Source organism: Myotis daubentonii, chromosome 6 (genome assembly GCF_963259705.1).
Source record: "Myotis daubentonii chromosome 6, mMyoDau2.1, whole genome shotgun sequence".
NCBI lineage: Eukaryota > Metazoa > Chordata > Mammalia > Chiroptera > Vespertilionidae > Myotis > Myotis daubentonii.
In genome coordinates, this window is record NC_081845.1 from 295,954 (window position 1) to 317,580 (window position 21,627).

A 21,627-nucleotide genomic window follows, 5' to 3' on the forward strand; every position below is an offset into this window, starting at 1 on the left:
CCTCTCACCCTTTCAGGGACGCAGGCAGCTGGCAGCCCCGGGAGAGGCTCCCCAGTGGGCAACGGGCTGTGTCCAGCGGTTGGGGACCCGGTGGGACCTCCCCACTCCCCAGCCCCTGGAGAATCCCGGGGACGGGGAGCCGGGCTGCGGGCCTGTCAGGACTGAGCCACACACGGAGGGGCTCTCTGGGCGGCGAACACACCCTAAGGTGCTCAGTGCAGCCAGAGGCCTCCTTCCTCGGAGACGGTGACGAGTAAATGCAGGAGACAGAGCCAGCACGCTACCACTTTATACCCCGGCCCACATGGAGGACAGGCTCGGGGAGAACGGCCAAGGGCTCACACAGCTTCCCGAGCAGCTGCCAGTCACAGTCGCGTCTTCATGGTGAAGAGATCGGGTGCCGCCACTTTATCAGAAACACTAAGTGAGCGTCACCTCGCCAGCGAGGGAGCCAGTTCACCCACATGTGCTCAGTGGTGCTGCCCAAGGACACGGCACCACCACGGGGACCGCACGCTCCATGGCGTGCTGACCGAGGACATGGCACCACCACGGGGAGCTCATGCTCGATGGCGCGCTGACCAAGGAGGACACGGCACCACCACGGGGACCGCACGCTCCATGGCATGCTGACCGAGGACACAGCACCACCACGGGGAGCTCATGCTCGATTGTGCGCTGACCGAGGACACGGCACCACCACGGGGACCGCACGCTCCATGGCATGCTGACCGAGGACACGGCACCACCACAGGGACCGCACGCTCCATGGCGTGCTGACCGAGGACATGGCACCACCACGGGGACCGCACGCTCCATGGCGTGCTGACCGAGGACACGGCACCACCACGGGGACCGCACGCTCGATGGTGTGCTGACCAAGGACACGGCACCACCACGGGGAGCGTGTCCCTGGAACCGCCTCCCCCGGACCGTTTGCAGGCTGTGACATCCATCCGGGGGCTCCTGGTGTGACTGAGCTGCCGACGTGGTTTCGGGCGGCCTCAGCGGGATCTCCCGGCTCGGTGGACGAGCATCTGTCTCCTCTCACTGAAAGCCCAGATGCCCAGCAGTGCCGTGTGCGTGAGCCGGGCCGCCTCGCCCCACTGGTTCCTGGCGGGGCTGGTGCAGGCCGCCAGGTTCTCGGTGAACTGCAGGACGGACTTTAAGAACCTGCGTCAGGAATTAATCCCTTTATCTATTCCATCCACTGAGAATGGGACAATGATGCGAATGTTTTCTCTTTATGAACTGGGCTTAATTTCTATCTGCGAATTCAAGGAATTCAACTAAGTACTGGGATTACAACTAAGTACTGAGTTTAACTTCTATCTGCGAATTCAAGGAAAAGGGGTGCCCACACAATGGACACAGTACAGGTTCCGTGAAAGAGAAATGCTGCCACATTGTCACTGGGGAGATGGATGGGCCCCCAAGCACAGGACACCCCACCCCTCACCGGGCACAGGACGCCCCAGCCCCCACCGGGCACAGGACACCCCCAGGCCCCACCGGGCACAGGACACCCCCAGGCCCCACCGGGCACAGGACAACCCAGCCCCCACCGGGCACAGGACAACCCAGCCCCCACCGGGCACAGGACAACCCAGCCCCCACCGGGCACAGGACACCCCCAGGCCCCACCGGGCACAGGACAACCCCAGCCCCCACCGGGCACAGGACAACCCAGCCCCCACCGGGCACAGGACAACCCAGCCCCCACCGGGCACAGGACAACCCAGCCCCCACCAGGCACAGGACGCCCCAGCCCCCACTGGGCACAGGACGGCCCAGCCCCACCGGGGAACCACCAGCTCAGGACGTCAGTGCGGAGGCTGAGACCCTGACTAGACTGGAGACAAGGACCAGCGGCTGCACTCGCTCCGCCCTCACCTGGACCTCACCGCCCTGTAAACACGCACTGAGCTGCCTGCGACCTGCGAAGCCTCAAGCTGGGGACACGAGGGACTTTGTGGGAGCAGCCGGGGTGAGCACATGACAGATCCCGCGCCTCTCCTGGAAGCTCTGCGTGTACGGCGGGTCACGCGTGTGTAAGGCGGGTCATGCGTGTGATCCTGCGCTCAGAGCCGGGTCTGGGCTCCTGAAGGGGGCTTCCCGAGCTGAGAGCATTCGCTGTAAACATCACGTCTGGCGTGACCGAGGCCCGGGCCTCACAGAGACCAGCCCCGCGGAGGCGCCCCCAACAGGAGTACGGGGGGCACTCGGCGCTCGCACTGACGCTGAAGGGGCCCACACGCGGGCAGCGCGAGGCTCAGACCCCTAAAGCCCATGAACAGTGAGGCCAGGCAGGGGTGGGGGTCAAACACCACCCAGGGATCCCCCGCAGGCGCGGAGACTTCACAGCTGCCAACGCAGCTCCCCTGGGGCAGGACACCCACCTGAGGTACCGCTGGCGGCCGCAGGGCTTCTCGCCGCGGACTCCGTGAACGCTGACCAGTTCCAGCGCCACCAGCAGCACAACCAGGGACAGCACCGGGGCCAGCAGCTTCACACTGAGGACAGCAAAGCACATTAAGTCTTAAATACAATGTGTCCAGCTTCATAGAGGAAATGAGGTTTCACCTGACCAGCCCTGAGCCACGCTGCCCCCACCCACAGGGCCTGGACCACGCTGCCCCCACCACAGGGCCTGGACCACGCTGCCCCCACCACAGGGCCTGGACCACGCTGCCCCCACCACAAAGCCCTGGACCACGCTGCCCCCACCACAGGGCCTGGACCACGCTGCCCCCACCACAGGGCCTGGACCACGCTGCCCCCACCACAGGGTCCTGGACCACGCTGCCCCCACCACAGGGTCCTGGGCCACGCTGCCCCCACCACAGGGCCTTGGGCCACGGCTGGGCCACGGAAGCCCTCAGGAGGAGCTTGGCCACTTGCCACCAGGCCCCCCTTCCTCACGCCCTCTTGTCTAGTTCTGAGCCAGCAGGGCCTGCTCTCTGGACAGGGAGGACAGGGAGGACCTGGCCCTGCCCCGGACCCGCCTGGGCGCCCTCCCCTGCACCCATCAGCGTCTTCCTTACAGCCCGACAGCCAGTGAAAACACGCGCAGGAAGAGCAACGGAAAGGCTTAAGCATGAAAAGGTGCCTGTGTCTCTGGGACTCAAAGAAATCCCAACGACAGTGAGATTTCATCTTTCCCATAAAACCGGTAGGAGATTAAAGATATTCTGCTTCGGGAAGGATGTGGGGGAGCAGGCATCCTCTTGTAAGCGGCCGCTCAGAGCGTAAACTAGGCATCAGTTTTCGGAAGCAGTGGGAGCTGAAAGTTTTAGACATCCCTCGACTCAGGGCTCGGCATTTGTCCCAAATGGTAACTCCCCGAGGAGCAGCACACGCCAGGACACGGCTCCCACGTCACCGCTGCTGTGCCTGCGATCCACACTCACCCGGGCGGGCAGTCTTCCCCGGGCTGCAGCCACGCACAGCAGGTGTTCCATAACTTTCCCTAAAATTCAGTATTTCTCTCAAAGTAAGAACCAGAACTGCTTCCAGAGGTAACTCCTGCCCAAGGCTCCTTTGAACCGGGCACAGCCACGCACCTGCTCACCACGCACATGGCACAGCCACTCACCTGCTCACCACGCACACGGCACAGCCACGCACCTGCTCACCATGCGCAGGAAATTCTGCCTCTGCCGGGAGCGCAGTGTCTTCTCCGCCCACTGCTGGCCCCTGCGCTCCAGGGAGGCCGCCACCTGCTGGGACACCTGGGCGCAGCGTGAGCTGATGCTTCGGAGCACAGTCAGCACCTCCAGGACGGCTCGGGGGCAGAACAGGGTTGGCACGCGGAGGCTGCAGATGTATGGGAGCGGCCGGGGCCACCTGCGGTCAGAGCACGGCTCTGTGGGCACAGCCCCAGGGTGGGTCCTGTGGGCATGGCCATCGCCGACCTCCCGGGCCACCATGCCGCCTGCTGCACTGAGTCCCGCGGCCGCCAGCTCGCGTCTGCTCTTACACACTCAGGGGTTCCCGCCACGCGGGCTCACCTGGGGCTGTCATCACAGACCAGCCAGGCTGAGAGCACCGAGGCCCAGCTACCGACTCCGGCTTGCGTGTCAATGTCTGATGAGTGTGGGAGGAACCTTACCTCTCAACAGGAAGGCGATCTAAGCCCCCGAAAGCACAGTGGTGCCCAGGCACGTGGCTGCTCAGCTCAGACATGATCTTTATAATCAAAGGCTCGCAGGCACTGGCTTCAGAACTGCCACCTAATCTGGAAAAAGAAGGCATTTAATCGCACCTGACGTAATTCAGGCCCGGCTAGCTCCTGTGCAAAATCACATTATGTACCTGGTTCAGAGAAAAGCGCTCAATCTGAAAATGCTTCCTCAGCTATAAATGAAAAGGCCGCCACGGTGCCCTGATGGGGTGGGGCTCGGCTGGTTGTGATGAGGGGGCTGATAACCTGACTAGAGGCTCGGTGCATGAAATTCGAGCACAGATAGGGTCCCTAGGTCTGCCGGTGATCAGGGCCGACTGGGTCCTTCCGGCTGCTGGCTGAAGCCTGCCTTCATTCAGCGCCGCCCCCCGGTGGTCACGCACGTCATAGCGAGCGATCAAACTCCAGGACTCCCAGTCAAATTCCCGAGGGGACAGTTTGCATATTATGCTTTTATATACATAGCTACACCTGAATTAATCTAAAAAATAATCATATTATTTTAAATCTTAGAACAAATATACTTACGTGAATGGGGGGCTAAGTTTCTCATATATGATTGAGGAGGTGGTTCGGCTGTGAATCCAGTAAGCAGAACCGATAGGCATGGTCAGCCGACCCACGAGGAGTCAAAACATCATCTCATCCACACCACCTCACCCACACCACCTCATCCGCACCACCTCATCCACACCACCTCATCCGCACCACCTCATCCACACCACCTCATCCGCACCACCTCATCCACATCATCTCATCCACACCACCTCACCCACACCACCTCACCCACACCACCTCACCCACACCACCTCATCCACACCACCTCACCCACACCACCTCACCCACACCACCTCACCCACACAACCTCACCCACACCACCTCATCCACACCACCTCATCCACACCATCTCATCCACACCACCTCATCCACACCACCTCACCCACACCACCTCATCCACATCATCTCATCCACACCACCTCATCCACACCACCTCACCCACACCACCTCATCCACATCATCTCATCCACACCACCTCATCCACACCACCTCATCCACACCACCTCGCCCACACCATCTCATCCACACCACGTCACCCACACCACCTCATCCGCACCACCTCACCCACATCATCTCATCCACACCATCTCATCCACACCACCTCACCCACACCACCTCACCCACACCACCTCACCCACACCACCTCACCCACACCACCTCATCCACACCACCTCATCCACACCATCTCATCCACACCACCTCATCCATACCACCTCACCCACACCACCTCATCCACATAATCTCATCCACACCACCTCATCCACACCACCTCACCCACACCACCTCATCCACACCACCTCACCCACACCATCTCATCCACACCATCTCACCCACACCACCTCACCCACACCACCTCATCCACATCATCTCATCCACACCACCTCACCCACACCACCTCATCCACATCATCTCATCCACACCACCTCATCCACACCACCTCACCCACACCATCTCATCCACATCATCTCACCCACACCACCTCACCCACACCATCTCATCCACACCACCTCATCCACATCATCTCATCCACATCATCTCATCCACACCACCTCACCCACACCACCTCATCCACACCACCTCACCCACACCATCTCATCCACACCACCTCACCCACACCACCTCATCCACATCATCTCATCCACACCACCTCACCCACACCACCTCATCCACACCACCTCACCCACACCATCTCATCCACACCACCTCACCCACACCACCTCATCCACATCATCTCATCCACACCATCTCACCCACACCACCTCATTCACACCACCTCACCCACACCATCTCATCCACATCATCTCATCCACACCACCTCACCCACACCACCTCACCCACACCACCTCATCCACATCATCTCATCCACACCACCTCACCCACACCACCTCATCCACACCATCTCACCCACACCATCTCATCCACACCACCTCACCCACACCACCTCATCCACATCATCTCATCCACACCATCTCACCCACACCACCTCATTCACACCACCTCACCCACACCATCTCATCCACATCATCTCATCCACACCACCTCACCCACACCACCTCACCCACACCACCTCATCCACATCATCTCATCCACACCACCTCACCCACACCATCTCATCCACACCACCTCACCCACACCACCTCATCCACATCATCTCATCCACACCACCTCACCCACACCATCTCATCCACACCACCTCACCCACACCACCTCATCCACATAATCTCATCCACACCACCTCATCCACACCACCTCACCCACACCACCTCATCCACACCACCTCACCCACACCATCTCATCCACACCATCTCACCCACACCACCTCACCCACACCACCTCACCCACACCACCTCATCCACATCATCTCACCCACACCACCTCACCCACACCACCTCATCCACATCATCTCATCCACACCACCTCATCCACACCACCTCACCCACACCATCTCATCCACATCATCTCATCCACACCACCTCACCCACACCACCTCATCCACACCACCTCATCCACATCATCTCATCCACACCACCTCATCCACACCACCTCACCCACACCATCTCATCCACATCATCTCATCCACACCACCTCACCCACACCACCTCACCCACACCACCTCATCCACATCATCTCATCCACACCACCTCACCCACACCACCTCATCCACACCACCTCACCCACACCACCTCATCCACATCATCTCATCCACACCACCTCACCCACACCACCTCATCCACACCACCTCACCCACACCACCTCACCCACACCACCTCACCCACACCATCTCATCCACACCACCTCATCCGCACCACCTCATCCACACCACCTCACCCACACCATCTCATCCACACCACCTCATCCACATCATCTCATCCGCACCACCTCATCCACCTCATCTCATCTCCTGATGACAGTAGCTGACATTCGTCATCCACACCACCTCACCCACACCATCTCATCCACACCACCTCATCCACATCATCTCATCCGCACCACCTCATCCACCTCATCTCATCTCCTGATGACAGTAGCTGACATTCGTCCCCCAGCCCCTTCCCCTTTATAGTACTGTCCCCTGCACCTGCTGGAAGACAGGGTCTGAATGCCTGTAAGCGTCCTGTCTTCTTGGTTCGCTGGCCTTCTCAATAAATGCCTTAAATGAATCCACCCTGCCTCTGATATTGGGCACAGCAACAGGCAGCCGGAGCCCAATCAGGGTTTCCCAGTAACAGCTGGAGCACTGTCCTGTGCACTGGAGGGTTGTGGGTTCGATTCCCGGTCGGAGTGTGTATGGGAAACAACCAATTGATATTTCTCTCTCACATCAATGTTTCTCTCTTTCTCCCCATGTCTCTCTTTAAAATAAATTATATATAATTTCCATCCTTGGAAGAAGATTAAAAAAAGTCAGTGGTACAATATGCTAAAAGCAATATGCTTTGCTGACTCGTGAATCTGTCTCTGACTCTACAACCCAAAATCCGTGTTCCCACTTCTCTCCTGAGAGTCAGACCCCCTTTCTGATTGTCCATGTTCTCAGTCTCCACACATACCCACCCACAGCTGAGCTCTGAGCTGGACGACCACCCTTCTTCCTCTCCACCCCCCACTCCACCCGTCACCAGGCCCCACGGCCCAGCTGCTCCCCGACTGCTGTGAGGCCTGCACGCTCCCGGGATGGAGCTCACCTGGCCGCTTCCCTGGCAGCGTCCTCCGGCAAAGGCAGCAGAGGCCACGACCGGACGCTCTCCTCACAGCTCAGCACCTGGGAGGAAAAGGCCCCGGCTTCTGAAGGTTCTGCAATAAGGCTCTAGAGCAGTGGTTCTCAGCCTTGGCTGCACATTAGAATCACCCGGGAATCTTTTTAAAATCCTGATTTCTGGGCCTCATCCTCCGGAAATTCTGTTTCTGTGTTACTAATGTTGGGGCCTCACCCCATAACAAAGAAACAGAATTTCCGGAGGATGAGGCCCAGAAATCAGGATTTTGAAGATTCCCAGGTGATTCTAATGTGCAGCCGAGGCTGAGAACCACTGCTCTAGAAGAAACCTATTTTAAAACCTTGTTTTGAAATTGCTGCAGGTGTGCCCGTCACCTTCTAGAAGCCTGTGTGTAAAACTGCTACGGACATTACGTTTGAAAACCAGGGGGTGGGTGTCGGTTATTCATTGTGAGATACAGAAAGGCCGGAGACACGCCGGGTCCGTGCGAGCAATGTCCGAGCGGCTGTGGGGCTGTCGAAAATTCCGATGCACTGTGGCCAGGACGGGGCCAGTCCCCTCCGAGTCGGACTCGCTTAATGGGCACAGTCCCCAGGAGCCTGCGGGGTGGCCAGGCGTGGGGTGACTTCCCAGGCTGGGGCGGGGGCGAGGGGAGGGCGACCGGCGTGCTTCTCCCTGGTGCTGTGGGCCACGCGTTCTGAGTGAAGACAAGGCCTCAGCCAGTGGCCGTGGCCAAGTGCCAGCACCGGTTCCAATATCAGACGGGACCCAGCCCCCAGCCCCCAGCCCCCAGCCCGTCCAAACACCTGACCCACAAACGTGTAGGCGGCCCTGACCGGGCGGCTCGGCCGGTTGGAGCGTCTCATAACCAACAGGCTACGGGTTTGACTCCTGGGAGGGCACTGACCGCGGTTGTGGGTTTGATCCCCGTTGGGGAGGATAAAAGAGAAGTGTCAGGAAACGAAGTGGCCACTGTAGACACCACTGTACGTGGAGACTTGTTACACAGCACATTTTACAAAGAGGCCTCGCGTCTGAGTGACCACCGTGGTTGGAGCGCCAGGTCTGCCCACCGGAGTCCGCCCCAGCGAGGCAGCCCCGGCCTGAGCCTTCCAGTCGCGCAGCAGCCACACACACCCCGCCCCGTGGCCGCACGCAGCTCACCTGCTTTTTAATCAGCGCGACCGGGTGGAAGCGAGCACTGTAGCCTTCCGCCAGCCTGACCAGCGCCTGAACCGCTGCTTTTTCCTGGTGGGAAACACGCGTGGTGAGGCTGCCAGTTTTGTTCCATTGAATGTTAAGCCCCACACGTCCCAATTCCTCCGTCTCATTCCGTTCAGCTGTAGCAGCTGAGCTCTCCACAGAACAGGTTTGGGATGGAGTCACATCATTGCCAGCAAAGTGATGTTCGAAGACGTGAAGACAGTGATAGATTAAAAGGCCAAATCCATGCTTGTCCACAACGCAACAAACACGGACAGAAATAAGAAAGAAAAGATCCCAAACATTTGGAAAATTTGAGAGATTCTCTTAAAAAATAGAATTTAGTAGAAATGTAAACATTAGCATCAATACATGTAATCAATGCACAATTATGTGTTCTGATGGGAGCACACAGTAAACCAGGTAAGTGAAGCACGAGACGATGAAGTGAATGGCGTTTAAAAACGAACGCTGCCCTTTCCGAGCCGCGGGGCAGGGACCGGACTGTCTCCTTCCCTCTCCGCTACCTTAAACTCCGAGGCGAGGTCTTCATCAGCGAATCTCAGCAGCAGCACCAGGGAGAAGGCGAGCAGCTGGTCGGCCAGTCCTTTGGGAAACGCCGGGAGGCTGACTTCCCCGTGGCTTAGGCGATCTCTGACTCGAGGCCCTTCCTGGTGGTTCAGGAAGTCCCAGAGGAATTCCTTGCGGAAGAGACGGACAACAGTCAGCATCCTCAGCAGAGGCCCCGCCGACACGCTGGGGGAGCGCACTGCCGGGAACCGCTGACTCCGGGCCCCAGACGGAACCTGAACAACCAGCAGCCGCAGGCCGGGCGCAGCTGCGGAGACGAGGGAGCAGGCAAAGGGCTCAGCGCTCTCTCTGCGCACGTCATGGGCCAAGGTCAGTGCCACGTCAGAGAAGTGCTGGTCACACCCGTGAAGAAAGAGCGTCGGACTAGAAAGGCCTTACCATCGCAGGCTCCCCGAGGACAAGAGGAAGCCGGTTGATCTCACCATCACTCAGGTGTTGTGCCAACATCTAAAACGCCCAAAACAAGCAATTCAGCTGGTACACGGGCACGCACGGGCCTTTCAGAGCCGAAGCACCCTGCCCTGTGCCTTTGCTGCGAGTCGTTAAATGAGCCCCAAGCCAATCAGATGAAGTGAGGGCGTCTCCAAGGAAACTGCCCCCGGGCCAGGAAAACGTCTCTTAACCCGTTTAATGACCTTAGTACATGCAGCTTTCTAACTGTGAGGGTGTGTCTGTGTACATGTATGTGTGTACTTGTATGTGTGTATCTGTGCGCGTGTGTGTCTGCATACTTGTATATATGTGTGTATCTGTGTTTGTATGTATGTTTGTGTACTTGTATATGTGGGTACCTGTGTTTTATGTGTGTTTATGTCTACTTATATATGTGTGTGTCTGTATGTCTCTGTCTTTTCACGTGTACACGTGTGCTTGTGTGCTCCGTGTCCACCAGTTCCTTCATGAGTCACTTGGCTCACGAAGATGATGAGGCCCAAGCAGGAGCCAATCCTGAGGCCCGAGTCCTGTACGGACCTGACTTCACCGTCCAGTTCGGTCCCCACAGCCCCAAATAACACACCCAGTAACAGCGAATCAGTTACTGACGGGACAAACTCCGCACTGAGCAGGCTCCTTCTTAACCCCTCCCCCAGGTCCCGGAGCTAAGTCATCCAAAGGCAGAGGGGCTCCCGTCTCCTCTCGGAGCTGCTCTGTGGCATCACCGGCTTCGGGGTCTGTACGGAGTCCACCCAGGAGGCACACAGAGGCCTCTACACTCCACCAGTGATAAAAACATTTCACTGTGACTTTCACTATTCCGGACTTCCTCCTTCAGAATCCCACCCCCTACCCTCAGATGACACGCCTCAGTGACTACTGCACGCTCGTGGCAGCCACGTGCGAAACAAGCGAGCGCTAGCCGTAGCTGACGTGCGAGCCTCTAATAGCGGCAGCGCTTGATGCTGGTCCCAGCATTTCCCAGCCTTGTCTCTGTGACTTTAGAGACTTGGTGAATAATGCTGGCCCCAGCTCATCCCGACAGCGACATTCAGCTCTAAGGCTGTTTCTAGCTTATACGACGATCAACGCTTTCCTGTAAGCTTGTGAATGACGGCTAATCTTTCACTTTAGATTTTAAAAGAATATACTGTTTTGTGTGTTTCAAGATACCTTGTAAGTTCAAGTTCACTTACTTCATCAAAGGTGGTGTACAGAGCTGCCGACTTCAGAAAAGGGAAAAAAAGGAAATAATTAAAGCAAAATACGAGCGGGTGAACTGTTCAAAGCAGGAGGAGTCTCACATGCCAACAAACACGAAAACCTCGTCTGAAATCCGCCTCCACCCAGCAGCACTTTGGGAAGAACGTGGACAAAACACACACATGACGGCCACGTGGGACCCAGGGCGCCCGGCCGCTGGAACTCTGCCCGTGCTGGCCGTTCAGCTCGACCTCCTCACACCTCCAGGCCCGCAGCGTCACAAACCACTGCCCACCCGGGTGCCTCTGCTGACGGCACGAGGCAAGAGCAACGGGGCATTTCCCCACAAACAGCCCGGTTCCCACACTCTTGGGGTGACCGGCACCGTCTACAGACACAGGCTCCGGGCGGAACCCCAGCTCTGATCCCGCCTTCCACTGTGGCACGTAGCTCCTCTGCACAACAGCAGGGAGGAACCCGCTGAGAGGCCTGGGACCTGTGTGAGCGGCACGGGGACGCCACTGGCCGTTGAGCACTTGAGGCCACAGAAGACACAGGGACATGTACTGGTTTAGAAGATAATGGGTGGCAGCGTGAGCATGGGTCAGAGAAGGAAGAGCAGCATGAAGACGGGACGGGGGAGGAGCTCAGGGGGCAGGACAAGGAACCAGGAGACCTCAGCGCAGAAAGGAGGGGCACAAAATCCATCACGAGAAGAACCGATGGGCAGTGCTGGACCGAGTGGCCATGGAGAATGAAGTGCAGGCAAAGGTTTGGGGCCAGAGCCACTGAGAGCATAAGAATAAGGAATTTGTAGGAGAAAAAATATGCTTTTTAAAAATTAAGTAAGTTTGAGATGCTGGGGAAAACCCATATGAAGATATTCAGCAAACAGGTGTCAACCTAACTCAGGAGATGAAAGAACTGAGTTAGAGGCAATGCCTGGAGACCCTGGAACTTAACGCTACGAATTGCCCTCGTAGCTGCTTTGGCTGCATCGACAGCCTGTGATACGTTGGGCTTCCGTTTTCATGAGGTTCCAAGCGTTTTTTAGTTGTTGTCCCCTCAGAGGAGACAGCTTTAGGCATGGGGTTGTGTGAGATCTCCCAAGGGGCAAATATAAGGAGAGGACAAGGTTGAGAAGAGAATTTTGAGGAATGTTGACATAAAGGGGCAAAAAGAGGAAGATGAACTAGTGAAAGAAATTGGAAAAGAAGACATGGCAGACGCTGCTGCTCACCCTATAATTCGGGGCCCCCTTTCCTTATCCATGGATCTCTTAATAGTTCACTGGGCACAGTGCCACCCGAGCCTCCCACAGCGGGGTGGGATGAGTTCTGGCCAAGAGGAGTAGAGCAGTAGGGTCCTTACAGAGGGCGCATGCTGCAGCCCATGGACCTCCTCGTGGGCCACAGTGATACGTCAGTGACTACGGCTACAGAGAGAAATGAGCGGTAACTAGTTGTATGACATCACTGAATTTAAAAGACTACTTTTTAAATATGACGGAACTACCACAATCAACCGTAAATGAACGTAAATCCTATAAAACGTTATAATGGAAAGCCACAAAAAAGGACACTGAGTCTTCTGAGGAACGCTCTCAGCTAACAAGTTCATGAACTGCAAACAGAAATGAGGCGTTAAGATGACTGCAGAAGCCTGCCGCTCGCACACGTACCTCGGCCGTCAGGAGTCTCCTGGGACACCCGTTAACCTTGGCGAACAGGCCCCGCAGCCCCGTCTCCAGCTGCATCAACAGCAGCATGGCGCAGTCGGCGAACCTGCCAAACGGAGGAAAAGCACAGCCCGCTGTGAGGTGGGCACGGCCGGCCCCCAGCCAGGGGGCGGTGTCCAGACTGGACGCTGTGTCCAAAGGGAGACAGCGCCGTCTCCTGGGACTTGGGCCTTTACAACGGCTTCGGGGCTTTACCACCTGACGGGCCACTTTTAGTGCCTCAGTGGAAGGTGTCGTCCAAAGCCGCCGCGTTTCCTTTCTGGAAAGTACTCAGGCCCAGGACACCAGTGGCTCTCACCGTCTCCCAGTGGCCGTCCCGGGAAACGCGGGAGGAGTGAAGACCGGCGACCCCTGAGGTATGAGCGCCAGCTCGCTCCTCGGAGCCCGAGACCAATTTCCTGTTCCCGGTTCGCCAACCCTGGACTCAGGGCTTCACTCACAGTAAAAACTCAATGACTTTTCAAGTCGATTCTAAACAACAATAATCTTCACCCGCCGTCCCGTGATCCTTGACACGCCACGAGGAGGCCGCTCTCCTGGTCAGGAAGGTGTTTCCCGCGAGCCCCCCCTCCAGACAGCCGCCCGCCCGTGGCTGGAGCCCCACAGCAGGGCCTGGAGGCAGGGGCTGAGGAAGGACTGGTCCCCGGACTCAAGAACCACCCTTGTGCCGCCTTCCCGTCACCTGTGTGTCTTGAACTTGGTCAACGCGACTTCCCAATACGGCAACATGATCCTCAGGACCAAAGAGGATTTCTTCATCACTTCCTCCAACGCCCAAAGTACCTCGTCAGTAGCAGCTGCAAGACAGCAAGAGGTTTCAGCACAACCACAGTCACTGAAAAGCTATGAACGCCCTCGAGAGGCGGCTCGTCTCCTCAGGCGGGTGAGCCACAGCCCAGCCCGGGGCGGCACGGGGCCCGGTAAGGAAGACCGCCCCGCCCTGCGCGGGGCAGGTGGCCAGGGGCTTTGGCGGAAGCAGGCATGGACACTGCGTCTCGTTAGCAGTGCAGGCTGTGACCTTCTGTAGAGGAGTTCAAGGTGGACCAGCTGACCACCTGACCAGGAAAATAAACTTCCACAAGATACAGGAACCTCGAGTGAATGCTGGGGAAGCGACAAACTTCGGTGCTTATGACGCGTAAAGGAGGTTCGTCCTTGGTGACACACATCCAGTCTGGGGGTGTGGATGTGGGGGAGGCTGCGGGCGGGCGGCGGGGTGGAGGGGAGTCTCTGGACCTCCCTCTGTGTTTTCATACGCTTAAACTGCTCTAAATAGCGTCTTGCCATTTGTATGTACCGTATTATTGGCCGTCACCGGACTAGCGCAAGGGTCTGTGCACAAAAGGCTGAGATGTGGGGCCACGTGAGTCACACTCTCACTGGCAGACACAGACCTTGTACCGCGACGGCCGGTGAGGGGCAGTGGGCTTGGAGAAGCACAGGTGGAAAGCTCTTTCAAGGTCCCCCTCCCCACGACTTGGTGAAAGGCTCGGTCACGGTGAGGATAAACGATGGGAAGACCGTTCCACCGCGAGGGCTCTGGGCACAGACGAGCGTGGGCAGCGGAGGCGCCTTAGAAATGGCCCGACACCACGTGCACGCCAGTCCCTCTGGAGGCCAGACTGAACCCGTCACCAACATGGACCCACAGACTCCCCGCAGCAGCCCGGGCGCGGCGGGAAGGGTCGGGTCCAGGTGGCGACGTTTCACATACGACTTCGTGGCTCTGTCTCCGCACGTCGCCGAGAGAACGCCCCACCGGGAGCTCACGCCTGAGGCTCCGATGACAGCCTCCCTCATGCCACTCAGGGGAGACGCGGGACTTGCCGGGGAAGACGGTCCAGTCCTCTGAGTCCGCGAGCGTGAGGAGCGGCCGACGGGCCACCGTGCGCTCCGTCTGCTGCAGGTGAGCCTCCAGCAGCTGGCCCAGCCCCGCGGTCAGCAGCACCAGCATCGAACAGTACCTGCGGAGACCTCAGTCAGACGCAGAAAAGGCTTTCCTTTCAGGAGAAAAAGGTCAAAATTAAGAAAGCAAAGTGAAGCGGTGCCACATGGGCTGGGGCAACAAGAGAACCTCAGACGCGGGAGCTGAAACCGCGGGGACCCCTGCAGGGGCTCCGCTGGAACACCCAGCGTCCCCTCCACGTCCTGCGGAGACGGGCCTCCCTGTCCCGACAGAGGGGTGAACCCCCAGTGCCCTCCACAGGGGAGGCCCTTCTGCAGCACCTACTTTGGAGGAACTTCCTGCGGGGACGCGAACCCGTGCCACAGGACGTTGCGCAGATTGAGTCCGCGTGGTGAGCCCACAAAGACCGTCAGGACGTCCATCTGGGCAGGGAAGGAGAGCAGAGGCTGGGCAGTGCGGTCATTAACAAATCGCTGATGCAACAAGTCACGTTTCCGTCCTTCCCACAGCAGTTCCCCTAGTTCAGGGGTCGGCAAACTGTGGCTCTCGAGCCACAGGCGGCTCTTTGGCCCCTTGAGTGTGGCCACGAAGTTTCAATCGCACCGTATGTGCGCGCCCGCACGTGGTATTTTGTGGAAGAGCCACACTCAAGGGGCCAAGGAGCCGCCTGTGGCTCGCGAGCCGGGGTTTGCCGACCACGGCCCTAGTTAGTGCACAGTCGTCGGGGTAGAGGTAATAAACAGCCTACAGTTACTGAGCAGTTACTGCGTGCACCTGCCTCGCCCATCCTCAGACCCGCCCACGAAGAAGGCACTGCTGGGAGGCCCCCTGTGCAGGTGAGAGGAGGGGGCAGAGGGGACCCCGGGCAGGGCGAGGGTGGGACCTGGTCCCCGGCGGTGCTGGGCATCAAACGGCCTGACATCCAGATAAACTCACACAGGAAACGACTTGGCACAGAAGCGCCACAGTGTACTGCGTGGGCCTGTGTGTAAACGGGCGGGCGGGCAGCTCGGAGGGGAACCTGAGGCTGTGGGGAGCTCTGAGGCCCCTCTACCTGTGAGGCGACAACACTCCCATCGGCATATTTTTGAGGAGCACAAGTGCAGCGGACGCTCGCCGCCGTGTGCTGCGCATCCTCTGGGGCTGTGGGGGAAGCTTACCACAGGCCGCCCGAAGACTTGAGCCAGCTCCGCAGAGGCAAGCAGGTCTCTTAAAAGAAACGGGCATTCCTTCCCCACCAGTAAAAACACCTAAAATTCAAACAAAATTCATGTAGCAGCTGCATTCCAGTGAGCCAAATGGTATTCAGGGAGAAATCACCCATAAGGCAACTGCTTGGACAAATGGTGGGAGACCATTACTGAAGACACCCACGTTTTATTGTCATAATCATCCAAAACGTACTAAAACTCTGCACCAAATAACTGCACTTTAGAGGAGAAGGAGAATTAAAATCAAGTCACTCAGGTACTTTAACGGCCGGACAACGAGCGTTCCCACACTCACATCACCCAGGGCCCGTTCCAGACAGGCCGTCAGCTTCATGAGGCTGAGAGCAGCAGCAGGGGACTCACGACTCTCCAAGGCATCAAATATTTCCGGAAACAACTGTTTCGAATAAGACGCGCTTCAGAATTTATGCTCAATAAGAAATATTTCTCCCAGTAACAATACTGTTCATAAGAGCCAGACCTCTAAAGATTTTGATGATCGTGTTTTAATGATTCTTTTGGGTATAGGTAAACATTTCCTACAAACATAACTTCTAAATCAGTAAAAAGTAATATCTAAGGAGTTCTTTGAATGTCCTTTGTATAATATTTATTGAAAACAGGAAGTGTGGTGTGACTGTACACCGAGAAGTCAAATGTTTTTACCTAAATCTTATTTCCAATTTGCATTAATTCTTAAGATAAACATACGGCAGCCCGCCCTGCCGCTTCTGAGAGCTATTGCAGAGGGAGCAGGAGTGACCCTTTCACACTGAATGGGGAGACTCCAAAGGTTTTCAGAGGGAGGCTTGCTGGAGGCACTGCTCTGCTGTGGTCCTTTACTGTGCCACGTGACACCGCTGGTTTTCACCAACCAACAAAGCAGCTGAAACCAGGTTCGAGCCTCGAAGGGCCCTCTCCCTCCAATTCAGCAGGACTGAGGCCAGCCCTGCTCCCAGCCGGGGGCCCACTGTCTCAAGATGACCTCGCTCTGCCAGCAGGGCTGTCTCTCTTCTGCAGAGGCCCACTTTGCCTCTGTCCAGGACCAGCACCCACATACCAAGCTCCCTCCCACCCCCATCCTAATGCTGCACCTCGATACTCCCCTTGGTCAAAGGGTGTGCTTCTCAGCTCAGACCCAGAGACGCTGCATAAGTCCCAAGTTCCCCTCCGGGCCCTTCAGAGAGACCCCTTTCAAATTAGCAAGTAACAGGGTTTCGACGTGGAATTTGCAAAGGCCGAACCTCTGGAGAACTTGTCCACTGGAGCCACGGTACATACTGAACTTCAAACTGCCCCTTGGTGAGAGACGAGAAATGCATGTGGACAGCCTCACACACAGGGCCCAGCAGCCTCACGCTTCCCTGGTAATCCAGACCTTGGCCTTCAAGGATGAGAAACAAGTTAGCACCTCCGCTCCTATATCCTGGGGAGAAAAGTCTCTGAGTCGTCAGAGAAAAAGTGCTCTAATTAAAACATTCCCACAAAGTCCACATCCAGTTTATAATTGAACTTACAAAAAAGATACACCTACCTTGAAATAAGTTATATGGTGCTCATCTGATTATAACATAAACATATGCTATTGGTAGAGAACTTGGAAAATACAGAAAGTTTCAAACAGGAGAAAAATATTTTCTTCAATTTCTTTACCTGTATATAAGTTTATAGAAAATCAGGTTCATACAGCATATATAATACTTCACCTGATTCCTTTTTACTTAACATTAGACTGTGCAATTTCCAATGATCTTAATTATTTTAGAACATATTTATAATATGAAATATTTTAGGAGTTTCAACATTCCCATGGTTCATGATAAAAAATATATCTTATCTAATAAAAGAGAAACATGGTAATTAGCGTACAACCGCTACCCTTCCCATTGGCTAATCAGCAAGATATGCAAATTAACTGCCAGCCAAGATGGTGGCCGGCAGCCAAGCAGCTTGAAACTAACATGAGGCTTGCTTGCTTCAGTGACGGAGGATTCCAACGTTCCCTGCCTGCTGCTGCCAGCCTATGAGCTGCAACTCTAAGCAACTATGTTACAAACATAGAAGCTAAACAAAACCCCAGAAACTTGCTTTAGTCTGCCGGGCTTCAGCCAGCAGGATCCCAACATTGTTTCAAATACAGAAGGTAAACAAAGGCCAGAAACCTGCTTTCAGCAGCGGAGGCCTAAGAGCTGGAGCCAAGCCTAAAAGCTAAAGCTGGCCCAGAATAAAAAAAAAAGAAAAAAAAAAAAAAAGGAGCGGTTGGGAACTTCAGTCACCCACCAGCCTGAAAACAGCCCTCAGCCCCTCACCCAGACTGGCCAGGCACCCCAGTGGGGACCCCCACCCTGATCCAGGACACCCTTCAGGGCAAACCAGCTGGCACCCACCCATGCACCAGGCCTCTATCCTATATAGTGAAAGGGTAATATGCCTCCCAGCACTGGGATCAGCGGAGCCGCGAGGCCTCCTGGAACAGAGATCAGTGTGACAGGAGGCAGCACCCAAACCCCCTGATCGCCCTGCGGCTCTGTGTGTGACAAGGGGCGGGGCCACAACCTCCCTATCCGCCCTGCTCTGTTTGTGACAGGGGAAGGCACCCCAACCCCCTGATCAGCCCTGCTCTGTGCTGGATAGGGGGGAGCTCCCCAACCCCCTGATCTCCCTGTGGCTCTGTGTGTGACAGGCTGCGGTGCCCCAACCCCCTGATCGGCCCCGCTCTGTGTGTGACAGGGGGCAGCGCCCCAACCCCCTGATCAGCCCTGCTCTGTGTGTGACAGGGTAGAGCCATAACCTCCCCATCGGTCCTGCCCTGAGTGTGAGAGTGGCGGTGCCCCAACCCCCTGATCGGCCCTGCTCTGTGGGTGATAGAGGGCGGCACCCCAACCCCCACCCCATGGGCCCTGCTCTGTGTGTGATGAGGTAGAGCCATAACCTCCCCATCGGCCCTGCCCTGAGTGTGACAGTGGCAGCACCCCAACCCCCTGCTCCGCCCTGCTCTGTGTGTGACAGGGGGCAGTGCCCCAACTCCCCTATCGGCCCTGTTCTGTGCGTGACAGGGGGCAGCGCCCCAACCCCCTGATTGGCCCTGCTCTGTGCGTGACAGGGGGTCACGCCGCAACCTCCCCACCGACCCTGCCTTGAGTGTGACAGGGGGCGGTCTCCCAACTCCCCAATCGGCCCTGCTCTGAGCCCGACCAGGGGCTGCACCTAGGGATTGGGCCTGCCCTCTGCCACCTGGGAGCAGGCCTAAGCCAGCAGGTCGTTATCTCCCGAGGGGTCCCAGACTTCGAGAGGGCACAGGCCGGGCTGAGGGATCCCCCTCCCCCCTGAGTGCACAAATTTTTGTGCACCGGGCCTCTAGTATATATATAAGAGGGTAAGTCTCCCTCCTGGCCACTGAATTCTCCTTCCTAGAGCAGCTGCTGTTATTAATTCCTTGTGTATATTTAGAAATATTTACACATATAAAAGCAAATGCAAATATAGGATCCTCATTTTTTCACTTAGCAACACAGCTCAGAGATTCCGGTGGTCGAAGGCCAGGCCTCCTCATTCTTTTCCCCACTGCAGGGTGTTCCACTGTGAACTGTTCATGATTTTCTGAAGCGATCCCTACTGCCTGACATCTGGCTGTTTCCAGTGCTTTTTTCTTCTTGGCTATTACAAACGACACTGCAGGAGAACCCTTGCACACACACACACGCTGCTGTCTGTAAGTGTGCCAGTCCTATAAATTCCTGGAATGGAACTGCTGGGCCAGAGCACATTTATTTGTCATTTTTATAACTATTGTGAAATTTCCAGGCCAACTCCCTGCTCCAAAAAAATGTGCAAAAACAGGTGGAAGGCATCTAAAATAATTAGGTAACATGTTACTGGTCATTTCATACCTAATTCATGACTTGTATTTTCTACCCTCTGCCATCTGGACTGCTGGCCTGGAGCCAAGACCATCACCCTCACTGCCTCCCAACCTCCCTTCTCACACACAGGTTTCTTGGCCCAGCTTCCCCTGAACGCTTCTATGCTTCTTTAGCCTCATTCCCTCCTTTCACAGCAATTCCTTTTATCTTTTGAGTGAGGCTGTTATGATAACACCCTCTCCAGCGGTTCTCAACCTGTGGGTCGCGACCTCTGAAAATACATCCTGCATATCAGATATTTACAGTATGATTCATAACAGTAGCAACATTACAGTTATGAAGTAGCAACGAAAATAATGTTATGGTTGGGGGTCACCACAACATGAGGAACTGTATGAAAGAGTCGTGGCATTAGGAAGGTTGAGAACCACTGCAATCAATGGTAGGCAAGGGGAATATTGGAGGTCGAGACCTTTAAAATGAAAAGGACCCAGGGATGTTTGGGTGCAGAGAAAGTGCAGACCTGACTCGGCACCAATCACACAGTCTGTGATCGTCTTCCAGCACACGTCCCCGTTCCCAGCCACAATGCTACTGATAGCAGGATACTCTTGGACTTCAAGCCCGAGTTCACAGATCAGATGGTACACCGGGGCAGAAAGGCAGGTGGTAACAGGGTCCTCCAGCGACATCTGAAACGTAGAACACAAAAGACACTGTCTCACGGGAAGTAAAGACGCATGAGTGCTAACTATACACTTAACCCAAGAACATCTATAATCATACAAGTGTAATAGGCTAATTAGACCAGACATCCTCCCAGACGAAGCTGGGGCTGCGAGGGAAGCCAGAGCTGACAGCCGGGGGGAGGAAGGCCTACTCTTGCACGAATTTCGTGCATTGGGCCTCTAGTCCTATATAATAAAAGGCTAATATGCAAATTGGCAGAACGACTGGTTGCTATGACGTGCACTGACCACCAGAGGGCAGATGCTCAACACAGGAGCTGCCCCCTGGTGGTCAGTGCGCTCCCACAGGGGCGGCTAAGCATGTCGGACTGCGGGCTTGGGCTGCTCCCCAGACCCCAGAGGGCTCAGGCCGCCTGAGGGACCACCCAGATGCCCTGATTCCCGAGCACCGGCCTCTAGCTCTATCTGAACAGACTATAAACAGCTCTAACTACTGGGACAGCTGTATGATTAAAACATTGTGATTAAATTGAAAGATAATTTACGTAACGATTTTCAAATAAATAAACGTTTAAAGGTTGCAATCTCATCATTCACAGCATTTGTGAAATGTGGGTTCACAAAAGCTCAGCGTCTGACGGCCAGTGCGTCATTCTCGGCGTTCCCCTACCCTCCCACCTGCGACGCCCACCTCTCACCTCCACGACTTCCGGGTCCGGCCCGCGGCGCCGCGCAAGGACGCGGCTGGTCCCGCCCCCCCTGCGCGCCGCACTTCCGGAAGCACGTCGGCCTGCGCGGCGCAGGCGCGAGACTGAGCTCTCGCGGGAAG

The 21,627-nt window shown here is 56.3% G+C and overlaps 1 protein-coding gene across 6 annotated transcripts; it reads right to left on the bottom strand.

Annotated features, from left to right (window-relative positions):
* Positions 1 to 273: 273 nt before the first annotated feature.
* ERMARD (ER membrane associated RNA degradation) lies at positions 274 to 21,616 on the bottom strand. 6 transcript variants are annotated; one of them, XM_059699795.1, is made up of 18 exons: positions 21,497 to 21,616; positions 20,633 to 20,801; positions 17,491 to 17,630; positions 16,542 to 16,643; positions 16,196 to 16,285; positions 15,360 to 15,457; positions 14,957 to 15,093; positions 13,812 to 13,926; positions 13,073 to 13,175; positions 11,385 to 11,414; positions 10,132 to 10,200; positions 9,690 to 9,863; positions 9,124 to 9,207; positions 7,927 to 8,003; positions 4,112 to 4,237; positions 3,636 to 3,846; positions 2,400 to 2,513; positions 274 to 1,173 (listed from the first exon to the last, which is right to left on the bottom strand). In XM_059699795.1, exons 2-18 carry the CDS (start codon positions 20,799 to 20,801, stop codon positions 1,048 to 1,050), a joined length of 1,965 nt encoding a protein of 654 aa, XP_059555778.1. In that variant the 5' UTR covers positions 21,497 to 21,616; the 3' UTR covers positions 274 to 1,047. The 6 variants fall into 6 exon arrangements, with proteins under 6 accessions (XP_059555778.1, XP_059555777.1, XP_059555783.1 ...); XM_059699794.1 differs by having other exon boundaries at positions 3,628 to 3,846; XM_059699800.1 differs by lacking the exon at positions 21,497 to 21,616 and adding an exon at positions 17,781 to 17,899 and having other exon boundaries at positions 3,628 to 3,846; positions 20,633 to 20,743.
* Between the last annotated feature and the right edge of the window lie 11 nt (positions 21,617 to 21,627).

Excerpts from the sequence above, each read along its gene's own strand:
- ERMARD (XM_059699794.1), bottom strand. The coding sequence starts at position 20,801 with ATGTCGCTGGAGGACCCTGTTACCACCTGCCTTTCTGCCCCGGTGTAC. Across the intron at positions 9,864-10,131 it reads TCCTCGGGGAGCCTGCGATG|GAATTCCTCTGGGACTTCCT; the intron begins GTAAGGCCTTTC and ends CTCTTCCGCAAG. Across the intron at positions 4,238-7,926 it reads GCTGCCAGGGAAGCGGCCAG|ATTAGGTGGCAGTTCTGAAG; the intron begins GTGAGCTCCATC and ends TTCTTTTTCCAG.